This window comes from Cucurbita pepo, chromosome LG04, assembly GCF_002806865.2.
Source record: "Cucurbita pepo subsp. pepo cultivar mu-cu-16 chromosome LG04, ASM280686v2, whole genome shotgun sequence".
Classification (NCBI taxonomy): domain Eukaryota; kingdom Viridiplantae; phylum Streptophyta; class Magnoliopsida; order Cucurbitales; family Cucurbitaceae; genus Cucurbita; species Cucurbita pepo.
In genome coordinates this window covers 11963060-11985235 of record NC_036641.1, presented here as the reverse complement: position 1 = coordinate 11985235, position 22176 = coordinate 11963060, and the positions used below count along the sequence as shown (strand labels likewise).

At 38.7% G+C, this 22176-nt stretch overlaps 4 protein-coding genes across 8 annotated transcripts; all 4 read right to left on the bottom strand.

The window, feature by feature from the left end:
• Positions 1 to 83: 83 nt before the first annotated feature.
• Positions 84 to 6119, bottom strand: LOC111792692 (protein NUCLEAR FUSION DEFECTIVE 4-like). Of its 5 annotated transcripts, none has more exons than XM_023674244.1 (4): positions 5337 to 6117; positions 3945 to 5138; positions 2621 to 2931; positions 84 to 666 (listed from the first exon to the last, which is right to left on the bottom strand). In XM_023674244.1, the coding sequence occupies exons 1-2, from the start codon at positions 5790 to 5792 to the stop codon at positions 4011 to 4013; spliced, it is 1584 nt and encodes a 527-aa protein (XP_023530012.1). In that variant the 5' UTR covers positions 5793 to 6117; the 3' UTR covers positions 84 to 666; positions 2621 to 2931; positions 3945 to 4010. The 5 variants fall into 5 exon arrangements, with proteins under 5 accessions (XP_023530012.1, XP_023530013.1, XP_023530014.1 ...); XM_023674245.1 differs by having other exon boundaries at positions 84 to 654; XM_023674246.1 differs by lacking the exon at positions 2621 to 2931 and having other exon boundaries at positions 5337 to 6119.
• A 130-nt stretch (positions 6120 to 6249) lies between these two features.
• Positions 6250 to 7985, bottom strand: LOC111793373. Its single transcript, XM_023675216.1, has 2 exons — positions 7533 to 7985; positions 6250 to 7465 (listed from the first exon to the last, which is right to left on the bottom strand). The coding sequence occupies exons 1-2, from the start codon at positions 7983 to 7985 to the stop codon at positions 6353 to 6355; spliced, it is 1566 nt and encodes a 521-aa protein (XP_023530984.1). The 3' UTR covers positions 6250 to 6352.
• Positions 7986 to 9676: 1691 nt separating this feature from the next.
• Positions 9677 to 12100, bottom strand: LOC111794040 (protein NUCLEAR FUSION DEFECTIVE 4-like). The gene is made up of 2 exons (XM_023676151.1): positions 11394 to 12100; positions 9677 to 11042 (listed from the first exon to the last, which is right to left on the bottom strand). Exons 1-2 carry the CDS (start codon positions 11859 to 11861, stop codon positions 9879 to 9881), a joined length of 1632 nt encoding a protein of 543 aa, XP_023531919.1. The 5' UTR covers positions 11862 to 12100; the 3' UTR covers positions 9677 to 9878.
• Positions 12101 to 12503: 403 nt separating this feature from the next.
• On the bottom strand, positions 12504 to 21377 carry LOC111792329. Its single transcript, XM_023673717.1, has 16 exons — positions 21173 to 21377; positions 18408 to 21071; positions 18198 to 18326; positions 17917 to 18108; positions 17765 to 17817; positions 17342 to 17633; positions 17138 to 17210; positions 16843 to 17040; positions 16217 to 16324; positions 15487 to 15683; positions 15167 to 15382; positions 14747 to 15022; positions 14500 to 14647; positions 14254 to 14387; positions 13367 to 13453; positions 12504 to 13277 (listed from the first exon to the last, which is right to left on the bottom strand). Exons 2-16 carry the CDS (start codon positions 21060 to 21062, stop codon positions 13191 to 13193), a joined length of 4845 nt encoding a protein of 1614 aa, XP_023529485.1. The 5' UTR covers positions 21063 to 21071; positions 21173 to 21377; the 3' UTR covers positions 12504 to 13190.
• Positions 21378 to 22176: the final 799 nt, after the last annotated feature.

Here is a 22176-nt window from a genome sequence, read left to right as displayed (position 1 = left end):
TGGTAGCCAATCATTCACTCTCTTTCATTTGTCTGTTGCGGATAAATATATGATCTGAATGTAACTCATCTGTGGCAAACAACTTTTGTAAACTGTTGCTTCATTTGCCCATCACCTGGTGCAGATTTCATATTCCTATACATTATCAACACATTTATTTGATGCCCACTTCTTCACGTTATCAGGCAGAAGAGATGCCAACTATTTACATTGGTCAGTAGATCGGGGTGAGAGGGGAAGGAAGAAGCGGGACTCGAAGAACAAGCCGAGCAGCAAACAAGATCTGCAGATATTTATGCCCTCCCCTCAAATTACAGCTTCTTACTGCCATAGCTTAAGCTTCTTTTCTTCTTTTTCAACTCAATGAATAAATGGTAGGCTTCCAACTACGAAGCAACAGTAACACGGTCGATCGAATCCTAGAAGATTGAAGCTCCTTTCTCTTGCACTTGATGAACACTGACTCTATCCCCAATCAAGTGAGCTAGGGGATTTCATGTCATCCAGAAAGCCATGTAAGAGCCATCCATTCTGGCTGGTTCTTGCTTCACGACAGCATATGTGTAGGACGGGCGGGCACTGCAGAAGTTAGCAGAGACAATTTTGATTGTGCTTTCAAGATAGGAGTCCTCTGACTCGGACGAATGCTGGGACCTGAAATCAGAGCTGCACACATCGAATTCGAGATGCTACAATGACTTCATAAAAAGGGTGGTAACATAAACGGTTAAATGGTTACTTAGTAATGTTCAAAAGAATACATTCAAGAAAACCTTCTTTTACTGTTTTAAGGTGTGAAGTGTCGCGGTCGTCATGTCACAACCTACTCTCTTCATAGTATGGTTGTGACACGAAGCAAATAAGCTAATAGGTTATGCTTATGTGTGATACGTATTGCAACATATATTCCTAAATATCAAATAATAGATTATAAACTTACTTAAATGAAAAGTTGCTAAAAATAGACATCAGGAAGAAAATAGAAAGACGCTCATGACACAACAAAAGGAGAAAAGGAGATAACAAGAGGAAGAAGAAACTAACATTTCAGAATACCAAAACAAAAATACTAGAATCTACAATGCATCATTCCATAAGTTTACCAGTGGAACAATAGCTCGACCGCCTCGTTCTCAGTCGAAAGAAGGCAAACTAAAATATAAGGGAGGCAAACAGGTAGAAGTGAATTGGAACTCCTGGAAATCCAAGGACAAACGAAGATACCTTGAAGTATATACAATTTAAAATCTTTCATTCCTGAATGCTTCTATGAATTTAAGGATATTCTCAATCGTTTAAGAAATCAAGAGCATGAAATTCACAAAGCACAAAGGCACGCAGGTGGCTAGCAACACCAGAAAAAATGGCGCCATAGGGAGAAGAAAAGTTAACGCAAAAACTCAAAAAAAGTTGAAGATGCACTAGAATGTACACATTCAGCTTCCCGCAACGGGTCACTAATGATTTTGAAATTAAAAACCTTGTTCGTATCAAATAAAATCTTAACTAGCTCAACATATTCAACTCTTAGGAATCACCGATCTCCACAATGGTATGATATTGTCCACTTTGAACATAAGCTCTCATGACTTTGCTTTGGACTTCCCCAAAAAGCCTCGTACCAACGGAGATGTATTCCTTTACTTATAAACTGATGATCATTCCCTAAATTAGCCAATGTGGGACTCACAACGGGTCACTAATGATTTTGAATTAAAAACCTCCGTCGTATCAAATAAAATCTTAACTAGCTCAACATATCCAACTGCTGGATCCTTCTTCAGAATCCCCACCCCTCACCTTCTACCTTATATTCAATTTCAAAGTATGTAGAAGCCTATCAAGAGCAAAGAACTGGTTCAACAACGTAAACCAGTCCAAAGTGTACATGTACAAACTGCAGAGCGCTTTTCTGTTTCTTGGGGGAGAAGGAAGGAAAGAGAGAGAGAAAGTGAGAGGAACGTCTCTCGTGAAATAAATGCCTAAAGGTGATTTTGACAAATTGAAGATAAACTAAACAAAACAAAGAAAAAGAACTTTTTCACTAAGCCTAGGACAAGGATAGAAGCAACGTGATAACTCAAATTTCAGAGAGGGATTCACTAGGCAGGCAGGCAGGCAATAGGCAACATATATACGTGGTAAGAGTAAACAAACCAATAATAGACGAAATTGGTATTTAAATAACTCCATTTCTCCATGGCATGCATATGAAAATTTTCCACTTTCCTTAAAGAAAACCCATATAACCATATTAAATCTAAAATTCAATTATGACCCACATGGCATGAAAGAAAGAACAGTGATTCTTTCACCCAGACAGGCAACAAAGGAAACGTCTTGGGATGTATTTAGTTTTAACACAGGAAATGGAATCTTTGTTAGACGAACACGACTCTCCACAATGGCATGATATTGTCCACTTTGAGCATAAGCTCTCATGGCTTTGCTTTGGACTTCCCCAAAAGGCCTCACACCAATGGAGAGAGTATTCTTTGATTATAAACTCATGATCATTTCCTAAATTAGCCGATGTGGGACTTTCATCATCCAACAATCTTAACCTCCTTTTTTTGGAATAACAAGAAGACTACTCATAAAATAGAATAAAAAGAATTACCTCCAAAAACCAGGCGAAGAATAGCCACGTGAAGGACTAGTGATTACAGAAAGAACTCCAATTTATACAAGGATCTAGTGTGGTTACAGAAAGCTCTTGTGTAAGCACTGCACTTGGAAGTGTTATTATAAACAACCATTTCAAAATATTGAGCATCCCCCTTGTTGACCCCATTGAAAACTATGCTGTTTCTATCCTTCCGTAATTCCCAGATGCCCAATATGGTATATGCCAATATTTTGATACCTCTCATTTGGAATATTCCTCCTCCAAATGCATTCTGCTACGAGTTCAGGATAGCTGGTTGAAAACTGGGCAAGATGAGGAGATAATTAAGTTTACATACCAGTACCGATTCAAAAGATTAGGTTTGTAAGTTCTAGTTCTGATTTATGGGAGAAAATTAGCTTCATACCATGTGATAGTAACAGCCTTTTTCAAAATAAAACAGAACAAGAAGAGAAAAGAAATGAAGAAGAAGAAGATTATTTACATGGATAATCAGACACATCAATTGATTCAGACTGGTATTGTGAATCAAAGTCATGTTTCATTCAAATCCAAAAACCATTTGTCCAAACTAAATACCACAATGTCACAACAAACTTATATCCTTCAATCCAAAAGTGAGTGAGCAACACTATAATTCAAAGGAACTCCCACCATAGATTCCCTTTCTACATTGCAACTTAAAGTTAACAAAAGTAAAGAAACGAACAAATTGGCTCACGATGCAACAAATGTTTAGTCTTCTCACAATACAACCACGCACACAAAATATTCGACAAACGTGAGAGAAATTTTTTTGTCATAAATTTAGGCTGAGCTAAGGTGGAAAGATGAAATCAATCAGCTAAATTAAACAAAGAAGCCCTCATAAACCAAGTCCAAACGTTCCGAATTCTTCAGTATCCTGACCCCAATTGCCTATAAGCATAGTTTAACACATCCATCATTTTCTTTTAAAACAAATTTAACACAGAATAAAAGACAATGAGATCAAATGTAAAATTGATGTCAGATACAGGACTTTCCATAGATATGTATGTCACCCCAACAGTATAAATGTATATATTCCTGTTATTCTCATTTTCAACTATCAATTAGATATAATATAGTAACAACTTCATCTCTAAGCCAAACCAAATCACACAACAATGAGAGTTCTAGTTTAATCTTAAATTGTTTTTCTTACTTGTATTACAAACTTAAATATAGATGATTGTGTACATTCGCCAACACATTATATTGTTTTGCCTTCCGATGTAAAAAATCAACCTACAACAATATATGAAAGGAAGAACAACGGCATATCAGCAATTACCTTATTAGCAGTGACCAGGAAAGCCTCCATATTTCACTTTGCATGTCGTATGTAGTATTTACTCCTTTATCCACTCGATGAGTGTTGCAGCCTTCTAAAAACAACTTGATCGTAGAAACTTCTTCTCCAGAAAAATAAGCCAAGGGCTGCCAAAGAGCCCAAAAGGGTGGCAAAAGCCATAATCAGAAATGATAACATGAAGCAGTAAGCTCCAGTACAAGTATCTCCTTCACCTGATGCTTCCTTGTCATACATATACCCAATAACTCTAACTGAAAATATATAAGATCCAATAGGGCTTGCTATTGTAATGGCATTGAATATAGTACCCATGTGTACAACACCAAATATTTCAGAAGTAATTGTTGGCATTAATGACCATTGAGACCCATAACAAACGCCCACTAGCACCGAACCAGCGAAAAGAGCACCAGGCAGACCAGAGGCAATCACTACATGTCCAATGCTCATGGTTGCCAGAGTGATGAACATGAATAATGGCCTAGCCCACCCTTTGGCATGGAGAAAATAATCCGATACATATCCAGCTCCTAAACGACCAAAAAAATTCCAGATGCTCCACAGGGAAACCAAAATAGTTGTCTCCAAGCTTGTGTAACCAAGAGATAATCCTATCTGGCTGATATTATTCACTGTGGCTAACCCTGTTCCCATGCCACAAGCTGTTGCAAAAAATAATATCCAGAAGTCTATGGTGTATAAAGCTTGAAAGAGGTTCAGGCTTTCTTCAGATTCCCTTCTCCGTTCATTGTCGAAATCCTCGCTCTCTTGATTGGAGCGACTAATCAGCTGATCACTCTCAGTAACAGAAGGGTGCAAAATCTTTCTGGATTCTCTCTGTTGGGCTCTAATTGCAACATATAGAGGAGAAGCAAGCAATATCAGAAGTAGAATAAATGAAGCAACTTGTAGAGGGAACTGGAAAGTGAAAATATGCTCTAGAACAATCTTGAGCATAAGGTAAGTAGCAAGGAACAGAGTAACTATGGATAGGGAATTTAGATGCTTTTTATCAACTTCATCGTCTGCATTGTGAATTCTCACAAACCACATGAACAATAAGGAATTAAGGGTCGGAAGCAGTGCCAGCATTAGAAGAAACGAAGTAGGTTGTTCATTAAATATTGTCTCGTATACTTGAATCAATATTGCTCCACTCAAACCAAGAAACCCCTGACGTGAAAATGAACAATACTGAGTGATGAACATAAAATCCAAAAAACAATGAACAATTGAACTTCCTCAAAATGATTTCTAGATAGAAAGTGAAACAAATCAGGGCTGAATGTTCATATAACGTATTCAAGATACATAAATTAAATCATGTCAACATAATCGTGTTATTTGAATTTGAAACATGTGAAGACTAACCTTCATGATTCCGACAATCGTCCCACTATAACTGGGGAAATTCCGAACGCCAGTTACAACGTTAGCCGTATTGAAGAAGCTCTGAGCATGAGCAGCCACCAACATGAAAAAGCACATAGCGGGAAGCGGCGGGCGAGGAAAGACGCCAGCAACGGCAGCCCACATAAGGAAATAACCCAAGAAGCACTGAATTGCACCGGCTAAGTGAACAATCCACGGCCGACTACCACCACCATCAGCGGTGGCATAGTAGTAGAGAAAGCCCGCGAGGACGCCGCAATTGACACCGATGTCTTTGAAGACAGAAACGATATCCAAAGTGGACTGATCGTAACCCTGAGTTGACTTGAGGGTTTGCGAGTAGATGGAGAAGGTGTAGAGAGACCCACTGGTGCACTGAATCCATACGCTGGCTACTGTTGATACCCACTTGTTATTGAAACGGGAAATCTCCATTTCCAATCCGTTGAATTGAATTTGCCTGGCCCTCTTCCTCTTCCTCTTCCCCTATCTGTTCATCGAGTGAAGCTTATGAATCTCTCGAACTCCCTACTCCACTTTAATTCTGCTTGGATCGTCTTCGACTTGCTCACACCTGTCTTGAGTTTTCAGTAATGGCGAAGTTACCTGTGGACTCGTAGTCCCAATCGATTGGGAATTATCCGATTCCATCAAGAAATGGGTTAACCATGATTTCCCGCGTTGGTGGGAATCGGGATGAAATTAGAGTGTAAAATCATTTGTCTATTCTGATTATCCTTTTTCCTTTTTTTTCTACGGACTGTAATTGAATAAATATTAATTATGTTCAATCTCTCCCCTCTAATTTTTTTGTAACTATTTCCATAACAATGTATTCATCATTTTTATACTGAAACGTCCGATCATCGTTGTTGTATGCATCATCATAATCGGATGAATAATTTTGTTATTTCAAAGATTAGAGTGGAGTATTAATGAGAGAGTGAAGCATAAAAATAAAATTTTGTGAATACAATCAACACTTTCAAGTTCATCTAATCCTTGAGCTGTCTCTGCACAAGAAGTTGATAGAATCTCCTGGTCCGAAGGAACAGAGCAAAAGCAACAACAAAACCCAAGAATGCCACCGCTGCCATGATCAGAAAAGACGTCATAAAGCAGTGTTTGCCGGAGCAGGAGTTGTCTCCGGCAGAGGCTTCTCTGTCGTAAATATACCCAATAACTCTAACAGACAAAACATACGATCCAATCGGACTGGCTACCGTGATCGTATTGTAAATGGTACCCATATGCCTTATTCCAAAAATCTCCGCCGTAATTGCCGGCATTAGCGACCATTGCGAGCCGTAACAAATCCCCACAATCACCGACCCCAAGTACAAATTCCAGGAGGATCCTGAAGCTATGATGATATGGCCGACGCTCATCGTCAGCAAGGCGACGGCCATTAATAATGGCCTCGCCCAGCCTAATTCCCGGAGGAGAAGATCAGAGGCATAGCCGGATCCTAACCGCCCAAGGAAATTCCAAATGCTCCACAGTGAAACGAATGTGTGGATTTCGACTGTTTTGTAGCCCAAAGACTGGCCCAGTTGGTTCATGTTGTTTATGGTGGCTAACCCAGAACCCATTCCGCACATCATCGCAGAAAACAATAGCCAGAAATTCACCGTGCCAATTGCCTCGATTACGTTCATTTCTCCATTTGTAACCATCATTAGCTGATCATTTCTCTGTTCTTCACCGGGAATTTGATGATATTCAACGGAATTGTCTGTGCTTTGAAGCTTGGTTTTGGAAGCAGAGTCCTCTGTTTGTGCTCTGTTTGCGATTCCGAGAGGGGAAGCGAGAAGGATGAGGAGTATAACGAAAGTAAATAAGCGAACCCATGTTGGTAAAATTAAAACGTTGTCCAAAATGATGAGAATTGTGAGATAACAAGAGATTATAAGAGCTATTTTTGAGAGGGAGTTCAAATGGGTCGATTCGTTACCGATCTCTGTTTTTTGGATTACGACGAATCTCATGAGCAGAACAGTCGTGAGCGCCGGTAAAATCGCCAGCATCAGAAGATAATTTATTGGGTCTCCGTTGTAGAATGTGTTAGAGAATTGGATCAGAACTGCTCCACTTAGACCCAGAAATCCCTGTCCAAAGAAACGACTTAAGTTTTCGGATTCGAATTGGGGAATTTCCAGACAGAGCAGAACAGACCTTTAGAATCCCGATGATGGTGCCGCCGTAGAGCTGGAAGTTATGAACGCCAGTGACGACATTTGCCGTGTTGAAGAAGACTTGGGCATGGACTGCTAAGAACATGAACAAACACATCGCGGACACCGGCGGCCGAGGGATTAAACCAGAGACGGCAGCCCAAATGAAAATATAGCCAAGGAAGCATTGAATTGCTCCGACGGAGAGGACGATCCATGGGCGACGGGGGCGATCCGTGGAGACGACAGCGGAGTAGAGTAAGCCGGCAAGAACTCCGGCGGAGGCGCCGATGTCCTTGAAGACGGAGACAGTGTCGAGAGTGGATTGATCGTAGTTTTGAGATGATTTGAGGGCGGAGGAGTAAATGCCGAAGGTGTAGGAAGGACCGCAAATGCATTGAATCCAAATGCTGGCAACTGTAGCAATCCATCTGTTGCTCGGAGGAGCTTCCATTTCTTGGCTCTCAATTCGGATTCCTTTCTAGTCGTATATAAATGAATCGAGCTCACATTGGATCTTTTTATGTCGAATTCCATAGTTAAGTGTGCTTAGAGCAATTTTATGTCGAATAACCTTCTGCAAACTTTTTTGAGATGCATGTAAGAAATGATAAAACAGGCTGGAATAACTCGTGTTAGTGTTATGATGATGGTCTTTTACTCTTAAAAGGAGGAGTAAGCAAATCTGATCCTATTGTACTATATGCAAAAGAAGGTCCAGATCACTCTTAAAAGGAGGAGTAAGTAATTAACTTTGGTAAAAAAATGTAGGAGTTATCAAGTGTTAAATATGAATTCCAAATCATGGACTTGAGTCATTCTATTATTAAATAGAAAGTCATATATTTACATGTCACCATAGAAAATACACGTGGCGCCATGTGGTAGGGTAAATTGGGATTGCTTGAGTAGGAAGGATGATAATAAAATGATAAATTAAACCATAAAATAAGATAAATGAGGATAATAAATAATTTTATATGGTTAGAGTAATTGAGGTAGTTGACACGTAATTATATATTGCAAAAAAAAAAAAAAAAAATNATTAGATCTAAAAATAAAATGTCTTAAAATTTAAATACACGTAAGCATGGAAGCCAAAATATATTATAATAATTGGGAATTGCTTCACGTTGTAAAGGGCTACAAAAAATGGTTTAAATAATAAATTATATAAGGTAAGATGCACGAGATTAATTAGAATATTAAATTCTAAAGGATTTGTGATAAAAATATCTTCATCTTTACTGGATGATGACAGTGACGCCTAAATATCTTTTGTCTTATTTGTTTAATGATTTATTTATAATATTTTTTTCAACCAGAATTTATTATAATACTTCAAGTACAAATTTATTATAATAAATTCAACAGAAATCTTCAGCATACATTAAATTGTAACAAATTTGAAATTCGGGTAAAGTTTCTATCCTCGCAATTGACTTTTTTGAGTGTGTTATCTAGCTTCTAAACCTGGTTGAAATGATTTAACATAGACACGAGAGAGTCCAATGCACAATGAAAACCCGGATAAATGATGAGATGATCAACACACATAGGTCAGTTCCCAACGAATGTATTCAAGCAAGCCAAAATGGTTGAGCTGTCCCGAGACATGGGATGGCATCATGATGCATAGGTCGTGTTGTTTGAGATGATGATGAGATGCAGCGTCGCTTACGAGAGACTTTGACTTAGAGTAGAAGCAAGTTGGCTAGAGTCGCAAACGATTGAACATACGCATAGGAGCAGCGTATGTGGCTGAACAAGCTTGAATTCCACACAAGTTGTTCGATTGGTGAAGGCAAACCTCGCCAACCAAAGGTCCAACGAAGTCACAAAGTTAGACAAGAAATGTGAATGAGACTTTAATTCCCCCTAAAGGTTTGTTGTGAACGTGCCAAGTTCACAACGCTACACAATTAAAGAAGTATGATCACAACATCGCACGGTTAAAGAAGTACAATCGTGATAGTTGGTATCAGAACCAAACACTAGACAGTGTACTAGTGAGAACGCTTGCTCCCCAAAGGGGGTGGATTGTGAGATCCTACCTCGGTTGGAGAGGGGAATGAAACATTCTATATAAAGTTGTGAAAACCTCTCAAACTCATTTTAAAACCTTGAAGATAACGACAATACGTATTGTGTAGCAAACCATACAAAGTATTTACTAAAAATGATACAGTCTTTTGATCAACCTATGATACAATACAACGTTTAACAGTATATTTGATCTTACTCTGATATTCTAGTTTAAGAGTACAAAACAACAGAATCTGAAACTTCAATGAATGATTGAATCAATAAACAAGCAAGCACCTGATTCTATTTCTCCCTGGTAGCTTTAACTGAGACGTTCCACTCTTCTTTGCAAAGCCAGTCGGTAGAATCTCCTAGTTCGAAAGAAGAGAGCAGCAGCAACAAGAGAGCCCAAGAAAGCCACAATGGCCATGACCAGAAAAGATACCACAAAACAGTGTGTGCCGGAGCAGGAGCCATGTTTTTCGGCAGCTTCTCTGTCGTAAATGTAACCGATGACCCGAACAGAGAAAATGTAAGACCCCAGAGGGCTGGCTATGGCTATGGTGTTGAAAATAGTTCCCATATGCTCTAAACCAAATATCTCTGAAGTGATTGTGGGCATCAGCGACCACTGTGAGCCGTAGCATATGCCAACAAGAATTGAACCCACGTACAGATTTCCAGAGAAACCAGAGGCGATTACAATGTGGCCACCACTCATTATCAGAAGAGTGATAGCCATTAACAATGGCCTCGCCCAGCCATATGAATGTAGAAGAAAATCAGAGGTGTAACCAGCTCCAAAACGTCCAAGAAAGTTCCATATACTCCACAAGGACACAAATGTTTTCGTCTCTGTTGCTGTGTAGCCAAGAGATTGGCCAAGTTGGCTCATGTTGTTTATGGTGGCCAATCCAGAACCCATTCCACACACCATGGCAACAAACAGAAGCCAGAAGTTCAAAGTGCGTAAAGCTTCCAAGACATTCATGGCTCGAGGAGCTCTGGAGTTTGCAGCAGCCATTGTCTGCAACTCATCACTGGGCAGCTCATGATATTCAACAGAATCCTCTGCATTCGCTGACTTGGGCTTGTTAAGAACAGGGTTTTCTTCAGTGAAAAATGAGGGAGATGACATTCTAAGGTCCTCCCTCTGAGCGTTAATGGCGATTCCAAGAGGAGCAACAAGGAGAACCAAGAGTATGGAGAATGTAACAAAACGTGTCCATGATGAAAGGGAGAAAGTGTTGTTGAAAATTATGACGACCATTACGTAAAAAGCAACTATCACAGCAAGTGCAGACAGTGAGTTCAAATGCTTCATCTCATTTCTAGACTCTGTTCTATCAATTCTAACAAACCACATGAACATGATGGATAGAAGTGTGGGGAAAACAGCCAACATGAGGAGAAAATTGCTTGGTTCTCCATTGCACGCCGTGTTATAAACTTGGATTAGCAGTGCTCCACTAAGACCAAGATATCCCTATCCAACAAAAAGGAGAAGCAAGATATAACATGTCTAATCATGAACAGCATAATCAAGATCCAAAATCAGGGGAAACTGCTTTGAATCTGCCCTCAGATTCAATAATGCAGCAACAACTAATTTCTCAAATGAAAACCTTGGAACTACTGACATGGTGATCCCTATAAAATAGATTATGGCAGAGAAGAACAGAGCAGCAAACTAAACAAAGTTCATCTCCGTCCCTATCTAGGAGTTTCTGAATAATACTCACCATATTAAGAAAAAAATGAATAAACAAAGGTTCAGAAAAGCGGGTAAACCCCAACAATCTGCATAATCAAGATATCTAAGGGTTTGTGTTGATACCTTCATGATGCCCACAATAGTCCCGCTATGGTGCGCAAAATTGTGAACGCCAGTCACAACGTTCGCCGTATTGAAAAACGTTTGCGCATGAGCAGCCAGGAACATGAAGAAGCACATCGCAGGCACCGGTGGCCGATCGATCAATCCAGAGACCGCCGCCCAGATGAAAATATAACCGAGGAAGCATTGAATCGCTCCCGCCGCGTGAACCACCCATGGGCCAAGGGAGCTACGTCGACGGGCGGCAGGAGTAACGGCGGAGTAAAGAAAACCAGAAATGACGCCGGCGTTGGCGCCGATGTCCTTGAAAACGGAAACGGTGTCGAGGGTTGATTGATCATAGCCCTGAGTGGATTTGAGAGCCGAAGAATAGATGCTGAAGGTGTAGGAAGCACCACAGATGCACTGGATCCAAATCCCGATGGCCGTTGCAACCCATTTGTTGGTCATAAACCCTATAACTTCCATCTCCGGCGATGGGTTTGTTTTCTAGCTCTGGTTCGTCGTTATTGCAGAATTCGAAACATTCCCGGGTAGGAAACGTGATATTTGTTCGGTGGAGAAACGATAGGCACAGATTTGTTAAGAGTGGGCCATTTTTGGCAATTGCCAACGCCAAATCAAATTTCTTGGTGGTTCATGTTTTTTTCGTTGAAACTTTTTCTTGGGAGGGTGTGAAATCGATCATATCCTTCATTCTTGGAACGAAGCCTGACTCGGACAACATTATTAAAATAATTTATCTTCATCTTCAAACAACCTATCTTCTCAACTTGTCTTTTAATAAATTAATTTTTTTTAAATGTTCATAAAAAAGGATATGATATGAAATTAACATTTTATTGCATATTTAATAAATATTTATTATTCAAAACAATTTATTTATTATACAATTTACTCTTTTTTTTCAATACGTTTTTAGCGTCCTTATCCATTCTAGAAACTTTATAAAAATGACATGAAAATATAACAAACAACCACTGTTATGATATATATATATATATATATATATATATATATATATATATATANTCTCCACTTATTTACTTAACTTTTTTAACACTGTGAAGAGATCATTGAAGAAAACAAAGATATCTAGGTAGTACTAAATGCAGAATAAGGAAACTTGAAGATTGCGGCTCATGTCGATCACCAAATTCTGGATGACAAAACAATTGCAGTTTAGAGTGGACATAGGCAGAGGCCAAGTGACTTTTAATTGGAACTATACAGCACATCTAAAACTGCAGAAAAGTAAATGAGAAAGATGAAAAGCATCTAGCATTGTCTCTAACTAGACTCTGTCTCGACTGGTCGCTATGTTGGTCGGTCTCTTCTCGACAACCAGAAATCATTACCTCTTACGATACACAGCTATAAAACCTCCCCCAAGTAGTAGATATCACAAAAACCACCCATTTAATACCCCATTCCTTACCTTATTTGACAAAACCTTATTTAAAGGATCAAAGCAAAGAAGGAATTCCAGAAGCAGAAACCTGGGTGTCTCCAATCATCTGGCTCCCTCAAGTTAGAAGAAAATCTATCATACTTACAATACTCTCTCCTTGAGGACCAGATCTTCTCCAAAAAAAATTGATTGTATCATAAAACTCAAGAGATTATCATGTTAGGACCCGATCAAAATTTTTCTTTTGAAACCGATATTACACGTACTGTTTGAATTCCATGAGCGTACAAGGCAAGTCTTCCTTATAAACAACTCGCCATGGCAGAAATCAAATGTAAACCACTACGCTCCACCAGTATGACTAATGAGACAGTTCCAAAATATTGCTAATTTACAGCTTCAAAGAAAAGAACCTGAGGTTGTAAGTGTCCTTTTTCACACATGGTAAGAACATCAGCCCAGCCACCAATTACCTACGCATGAGCGCAGTTTATGTCACATAAGAGAAACTAGAACACACACCCTATAAAGGGAAATGAGGAAGGGGAAAGTAAGAACTTACCTTAACGGTTCTATCATCATACATTATCCAGCATTTCTTGTCACAACTGTACGCAAAACAATGATAGTGTTGACCATAATAGCAAACCTACAAAGTTAGGTGCATATTAGAGAACTGACTATTCAGTAAACTGAAAATTTCTATTTTGGAAAATCCACAATGAACACAAACATATTTAAAGATGACATACGGACAAACATCTACTCCACAAGCACCAATACTAACCCCTCCATGTCAAAGGGAAATGGTCAATGTTGATTTCTTAGCAAGACAATGGCTATGCTTAAAGATGATTAATTTAAGGCCTTGCACCAAAACTAACATCCAAACCTAACTTCTTACGTTAAAACCTCAAGACGTCCTCTAATTCAATTATTAAGAGTTGCTAGAGAGGATCATGTCATGCATAATAATAAACTTCTGGTTGACTTAAAATGTTAGATGAATGTTGGTGTATGGAGATGCTAGATTATTGTTTTCTGTGTGCAAAATATGCTTAATGAAAAACAAAATGCAGATAAACACGTTAAGAATAATATCAATAGTAAAAAAAGATTAAGAAAGAATAATAACACAATTAAAATGCATCAAATTGAACAGAATCCATGTCCCATCTCAACAGGAAAGTAATGCAAGAAGCCCAGTGTTCTGAATGTCTATGAATGCCTATGAATATGCAAAAACCGTGGTTGACATGTCTTGAACATCAGTGAGTATTAAGTACCCTAGAAATCCACAGCCATGATGCATTCCGAGGAATTAAAATTTCATACCCTACATTCTCCACACCATGCAGAGAAACAGCCTCGCAGTAGAATATTTTGGCATATTAAATTTTCTCCGCCCTAAGAATACATGCACACAAATTAACAAAGAAGAGTACATACCACTGATACCAAATTATGGACATTCTTTGGATCTAGACCCCGATAAAGAACACTGATATCTATCTCAGTACTTAGAGCAGCTAATGTCTCTGTGATGTCATCAGCACTCTCACAAGTTTTCTGCCAGCCCAAGACTACAATACCAAAATTACATACAAGTTAAACATCATGAATAATAGATCGAGGGTAATGGGAGGAGGGAAGTAGGGTGCGCAGGAGGATCCAGATGAAAATTATTTGAATCACCTGTTGTGAATACATGTGGTGGTGCGGAGAGGAAGTGATGAATGTAATTGAGTTTTCCACATCCACCAACATCCTGATCACATACTAGCTGATGATTCATTTCAACAACATTCAGAAGTTCATCGAAGGAGCTTTCTGAACACATAACCTGAATGGTGAAGAAAATTGAATTAAAGAAAAAGCGTTCAATAACAGAATACTGTTTCCAAAAAAAGTCATCAACGCTGGGAACGGCTGACTCTGTTACCTTCGTTGTCCGAAGAGCACTAGCATTTATATTGTGAAAGAAGGAAGTGTACTTCAGATGTCTAGATTCCAGGCCACAACTGTAGCAATTCATTCGTTCAAAAATGTCCATTCCAAAGATGGAATGTACCAAACAAGTGTCACTTGAACAGTCCCAAGACCCTATGCAATTGCTTTCTACTGTGTCTGTATCAGAAACACTCGAACTAGCAGTCAATGACTGGTGTAGGCAATCAAATATGACTGCCAAAACTTCAGAGGCATCATTCATCTGACCCTAAACAACCGCCAAAAATTAGTTGAAGGTTTTCTCATAATCTATATATGAAATTAAGTAAAGTAGAACCAATCACTTTCTTTTTTAAGCCTTTCTTTCATTTTTAAGTTGTAGGCATCAAAAACCAGGGATATGCAAAACTACCTCTTGGAAGAAATTACTATCAGGACAAAGATTGCTCAGAGCTACTCTCAAAGAAGTGGGGGCGACTGCTTCTCTTCTAGAATCTGCAGATGCCTTGTTCAAGGCAGCAAAAATTTCATATAATGCACAAACAACACAGGGATCCCCAACATGAACATGCTCAGTCATAGATCTTCTCAGGAACTCTTCTCGAAACCGTCTTAAATGCCATAATGACTGAGATCATGTAGAACAAGACAACATTTTAGACTGCATATGCAGAAAGAACAAAGAACTAGCAAAGTGAAATGATATACAATTTTCTTTTGTCACACGCTCACCTGAATAATCACATTCAAAAAGCAATTATATTCACCAACTTCATTCTTAAGTCCTGTACCAAACATACCAGCTGCCTGCACATTTTCTACATTGCGTTCATTTGATGGAAGACCATTACTATCTACTTCACCATGACTGATCAATGGTGTCCTGGAACTCATAATCAAGGGTAATTTCTGCTGTTCTTGAAATGCATCTGAGAAAACGTTAAAACTAAAGTTAAAAAATATTGCAGTTACTATACAGAAAAGGAAACAGAAATAAGCGCCCATAAATGCAGAAAACCTCAAGAAATCTAATCATTCATCCAGGTCGAAGCAAATTTAAGATTAAAATTTAAAAAGTTGAAATGCCTTATAATGGATTACTTTAGATATTAAAAAGTTTATAGTGTGAGCATTTGGAGACAATCATATCATGAATCCATTACCTGGAAGAAGGAAAACCAGCCAAAGTTTTTGGCATTGGGATGAGGTATAAGCACTAGCTAAGTTCGTAAAAATAATTGACCTTGGCTCCATCTAACAAAGCATAATTGAAAGACAATGGAGCTCTATTGCATACAGAAACATAGGTGCAAATTTATAGGCAAAAATTGTAGGAAAAATGGTATCACGTAAAAAAAAATTGTGATTTTTTTAACAGTTTTTCCTGCCAAGATAAAAATTATCCAAATTAAAACCATGAAGACTAAAAGCAAAAATGGAAAAGACACAACGGGAACCTAACCAAGGCTCTGGCGTACAGCCTTCTTAAGATCAGCTTGAAATCTTTCCTCTTCATCCTCCACATGTTGTCTCGAAGTCTTTGTACTATTATCTTCAAGAAGTGGATTAACTGATTGAATCATAGGATAAGATAATATTAGTCCAGTCTAAACAAAAAGAAGATGAACAGTGATTTCACATTGCAGATTTGCATAGGCATACAAATAGCAAAATTTAATGTCTACTAATACTTTCAATATAATCAACGATGAGCAAAAGAATACAACTTGCACAAAGATATCCTGCAAGGAGAAATTGACTATAGACCTGAATTTTAAAGAAAAAATCAATGAAATGTGTTCCGCTTAAAAGAACCTCCTTTCACTTAGAATCCTATATCTTTCGTTGCAAATAGACCTTGAAGGTAAAAAAAATCCAGGAGAGAACACAACATTAAAAAACTTTTGGCATTTGGTCAATGAAAAATAATCAGTTGTGATTATCAACAGTTTCTACTTGCACACAGCATTATTCTCTATGAATCATTTAAGAAGGATAGAACCCAAAACAAGTCCATCATTCACAATCTCCAGTTATCAATGAGGATAAAATAAATAATGCATTTAAAAATAGAGTACATGCACTCACCACTATCTTGCAGAGGATTGCCATGATATCTAACTTGTTCAGTCAATTGGTTGTCAAAGGCTACGTTATCCTTATCAGATGGTGAAGGCTGATTTCCATCTACTGGTTTGATTGAAACCTTGTGTCGTCTACCTTTCCTCCCCTTCTTCCTATCAGATGACGGCAGACTATTCTCTAGAACTCCTACATTGGAGACACCTGCTAAAGAAAAAGAGAGTAATGAATCCAACACTAAAAACCACAATATCTTACTGCAAAATAACTAACCAATGCATATCACTAATCTTTTGATTACCTGACAAAGCATTTCGCACGGCAGGACCATTCCTAGACAAGTCGGAAACCAAATCATTTTCTGCCAATTTATCCTAAAATAGCAAATTAAGAGCCTCAATTAATTTATCAGCTTTGTACGTTGGATACATGGAGAACCATGGAAATCCATGATTCATTTAAATAACCAACAAACGAGAAGAATGAGAAGGTAAGGAACATTTACCACCACAGAAGGCTTGAAATGTTTATCAGCACCTTCAACATTGGGGACAAGTCCAGCGAGATTACTATGCGTTGTCTGGGCAGATTTCTTTTGCAGTTCAGCCAAATGCTTTTGTTTAGCCTCATTCTCAATTCGTCTTTGATACTCCAAAGTCTCTTCTAGCTTTCTTTCATCAGCTTCCAGCTCAATTTTGCGTCTGAGCTCTTCCTCCTGTAGTCTTAAAGCATCAACATTCTCAAAAACAGCAATATCCACCTCTGCAGCATCACCATCAGATGAAACTGGAAAGGGACTGCAACAAGTAATTAACCAAACATCCACCAATAACAGAAAATTAGCTAGAAGACTACAGATCTTCATGATATTATAACAAAACAAATGCCTAGAGGTCCAGAGAGTGGGGAAGGCAACAGTAACACTTACTCTCCATCGACAGCCTGACCACGATGCACATCCTGCTCAGGACCACTGACCACCTGCAGAAGTAAAAGTATTAAAATACCATTAGGCCACAACAACTGAGTTCAGAAACAACAAAATCATGAACCTAAACTTCTAGCAGTAAAATGACAAACCTTAGACTCCTTGACTTTCCTAAACTCCTTGCTCTTTTTCTTTTCCTTTGGTTTTTCATGTGCATGTCTTGAATTATCAGTTCCTCCTCTGATACCCTTCTTCGAATCCAGTGCCAATTCAGCTAAAAATGCTTCGCTTGCAGCATCAGACTTCTTTGTGGCATCTTTTTCAGCCAAATCTTCTAAATGTGCCTGAAAGTTACAGTTGATTTTGAATCTATCATTTTAGTCCCAAAAGGCTGGAGAAATATTGGAAAAAAATTAACCCATCAGATACAGACCCTCAAGTATGAGTTTACAAGAGGCAACAATATCGATTGATAATCATGTGCAGAAACAGGTTCGAGCTTAAGTTCCAACTGTTGCATTCCAGTAACATTTCGCATGATGCGGGCATCAATTTTGCTAATCTGCAAGATAAAAAGAAATATAAGCAAATAGCAAATATCTCAAAATTTTATATCTAAAGCATCTATAATTGATGAATAAACCTCAATAGATAACTGTTCCTTCTGTCTCTGTATTGCAACTTCTATACAAGTATCAACTTCATGCAAATAATCCTTAGCTCTCCGTTCTTCATCTTCACCAGATTCCAGATCTCCTAACTGTGGAGACACGCTGGCAAAAGTTTCCTGGTATCCAAATTGATTAACATTCAGAGTTTCTGCTTCTTTCAGAACATTAGTTACAGCATCTAACTCAAACCTACTGCTGATAAACAGCACACCATTTTCAGCCTCAATAAGCTCCTCCCTTCGCTTCCTCAGGACTGACTCATAACTCTTGGGGATAAATTCATTCAAAGCTTCCGTCTTCTTGCCCTCTTCAAGGCAGAGATCCTCCACTGACTGCAACGCTTCCTCGTAGTTCAAATGCTCACATTTTCTCTCACAAAGACTCTGCAGATGGTAAAATTCCTTCTCAAGCATTTGAAAAATTTCCATTCGTCGCTGTATCTTTTCTTCCTTTGTTTTTTCCCATGAGACCAACTGTTCCCCACTAGAGGGACCTGCATATATCCAGGAAAGAAAGGGGTCAACACCAGAAAGAACCCCATTTGAAGTAACATCCTTGGCAGTTGCAGCAAGCATATGATCTGCAGCTGCAACCGGAACATCAGCATGAGTGATATCAGATGACAGCAAACACTCATTCAGGAGCAAACACGCATCTTCACTGAGAACAACTTTCTCTCTGACTTCAACCGCTTGTTTATCACTCTTTGAATCTTCAATTTGACCAGTAGTTTTATCAGAGTATCTACCAATACCACAAGACTGAGATAATTCTTGCAAAAACTTGAGGATTTTCCTAAGCTGAGAAGCACCTAGAAAGCAAATACATAGTGGTGTTTGGTCCAGACCCTGGTTTAGAAGATGAGATCCAGAAGCAAGACCCTGTAGCTCATCCATTGCAAATTGTATAACCTTGTTTAAATGGCTAGCAGCAAGATATTTATGTCTTATAAGCAACTCAAATACTGCATGAATTTTCTCAAGAAGCTTTGTACGCTCAAGATCATCAGATACAGGAAAGCTGTCAGATGAGGAATATGATGCCACAGAACCCTGGTTTTCATGATAGGTCTTAGATCCGTTGTTGGTAATTTTTTCAGAAAGCCGGCATTCATTTAAACTATCCCCATATTTATGCTTCTCTGGAGAAGAATCCCATGCATCTTTGAAATAGTTATCACATTCTGAATGATGCTGTGGGAAGATATCTACAACCAACTCAGAATCTTTGCATTTTGTTTCAGCGGTGAGCATTTTAGCTGCAGCTGATACATCCAATGCTTTCCAGGAGCAATTAAGAATCATTTTGGTCCATTCATCATCAACATTCTGGGGCAAAATTGATTGCATTTTTGGTAAAAGGTTACCCATGTGCTCTTGAACCACATGGTGCATATGGGAATCCGAATCCACAAATTTCTCATCACATCTGCAGCAAACCCAAAATTTCCATGTTTTATTGGCATCATAAAAGGACAAAGCTTCTGAAATAACTTCATTCGCCGAAGCATCCTTTGAAGAACTAAAATGCGCCTTAAGATTACTTATCTTGATCTTAAGCAAATCTTTCTTTGCTTCTATACTCATGGAATTCCAAAAAGAATGAACCAAATCCCTCCTTTCAGCTGAAGATCCCTGTTTCCGTAAATTGCCATGTTTCCGTCGCTCGCCAGCTCTTGTACCAGATCCTAAAGATGAATCTAGGGACCGATCAACTTTACCTTCTTCGTTTTGAATTTGAGGTGTCTCACACTTCTGTTGCAAAAGCCTTGCAGCAGCAACACGGACTTCAATCTCCTTTCTTCTCTCCTCAGGTGTTTTGGTTGCCTTCTTAATTTCATTTGTCCTTCTAGCCTGAACCAACCTCACCTCCATTGGGTCCTCTGTCACTCTTCTTATCGGAATCAACCTAAACTTCTCCTCCCCGTTACCCAAGTTCTTCATCCAAGATGATATCGAATATATATTTGACTTTTGAATTAACTGCCTCAATTCAGTTTGAACATGTGTAATCCGCGCTTCTGCAGTAGGTATCTTCTGACTCTTTTCATCCTGCAAGCTCTCCTTGGCGGGATCGATTGGATTTTCAATGCCAAGGGCCCGCTCACACTCCTGCACCACCTCCTCATACTCCTTCGCATCGTTTGCAACCTCGTACAGCAAATTTGCATAGAAATGGGAAAACTCGATAGAGTTAGGTGAGAGCTGGACTGCTTTACGAGCAGACTCAATCGCATTCTTCAAATGCCGCTGCTTTGTATTCAGGTCATCAATAATCGACGCTACCTTTACACAAATAGTACCCTGAACTCGATGAATCAATGCAGAGTGAACAGAGTTCTCATTTCTGGAGCTCAACTCCTTCATAAGCCTCAGTGCCTTAGTGTGGTTCCCGCGCCGAAGCGCGGTAAGAGCCCGCTCGCATTCGAGTTTAACTGTGGAATAAGACAACCCATCCGGTCCATTGAGAAGCACCGGCTCGATCCTACTTTGGTTGTGGTTACTAGCCTTTTCAGGTATTGAATTCTGGTCGGCTGCGTTCGCTGAGCTTGGAACATCGACAACAACTCCACGAGCAGCAGGAGATTGTTTAGAACGCGGATCAATGATTTTCTTCTTAGGCCCCATCAAGAAACTCTATAGAAATCCAATTGACATGCATATAGAAAAGTCTATATATGCTTCCGAACAACACCACCAACAATAACAACAACAAAAAAAGAGCAAAACAAACTTACGCGCAGATTGAAGGTCGAAGAAGATGCAGGCAGGTGATAGAGTCGTAGAGGTACAGATTCCGGTGGCGGAGATCGCCGTCGCGGAGAAGAGGATGGATCATCAAAGAAATGAGAAGGGGCAACAAGGGATTACGCAGGGAAGGAAGTAGAGTGGTCTCTCTGTCTGGAAGGCTGAGATTTGGTGAAAGAAGGGATTAGGAAGAGAAACATGTATGTTATATTAAACCCTCAATTAATAATTGTTTATTTAAATATATTTATGAGGAAAAATATATTGGGATTTAAGACACGTTTAGTGACGGAACTTCTTTTTAGTTATATTATTTTAATTTTTAAGTTAAATTTAACGGGAGGTTAAGAATAAAATGGATGTGAATAAAATTTAACTTCTCCCTTAATTAATCATTTCTAATGTAACACGTCTATTATTTTAATTTTAATAATATTTTTAATTTTTTTAGTTAAAAAAACACATGAAAATTGGTAAATATATACTGACATAATTTTTAAAAATTTAAAATTTAATATACATCATCATCTTTAATTCAAACATTACCATTAGGCTCGCAAAATTAATTAATTTATTTAATTTTGTCTCCGACCTATTTATTTAATGAGTAAAAAATATTTTTCACTTTCGACCCATCAAACAAAAATTTCTCTTTGTATGGGTGGGTCCTTTCGGGACCCGACACTGCGGATAAAATGTACATCTATATACCCATCGTTTAATCCACATTCACTCACTAGCTTAGATGGATGCGCACCTAACTATCGCCACCTGGATGCGGCATGGCTAATCCAAAACGACGGCGTAACGAGCAAAGTCTTAAGAGTATTTCTTGTTGCTCAACAACGCATGGGAGCGGACCATCCACTTCCGGCCCAATGTTGGGCCCAAAGCTCTTACGATCCAATTAGGTAGCCTAAATCTTTTAATAAATACATCACATTATGCCTAAAGATCTTTGTTTTAAATGTTTGAAAAATATAGTGTAGGGTTG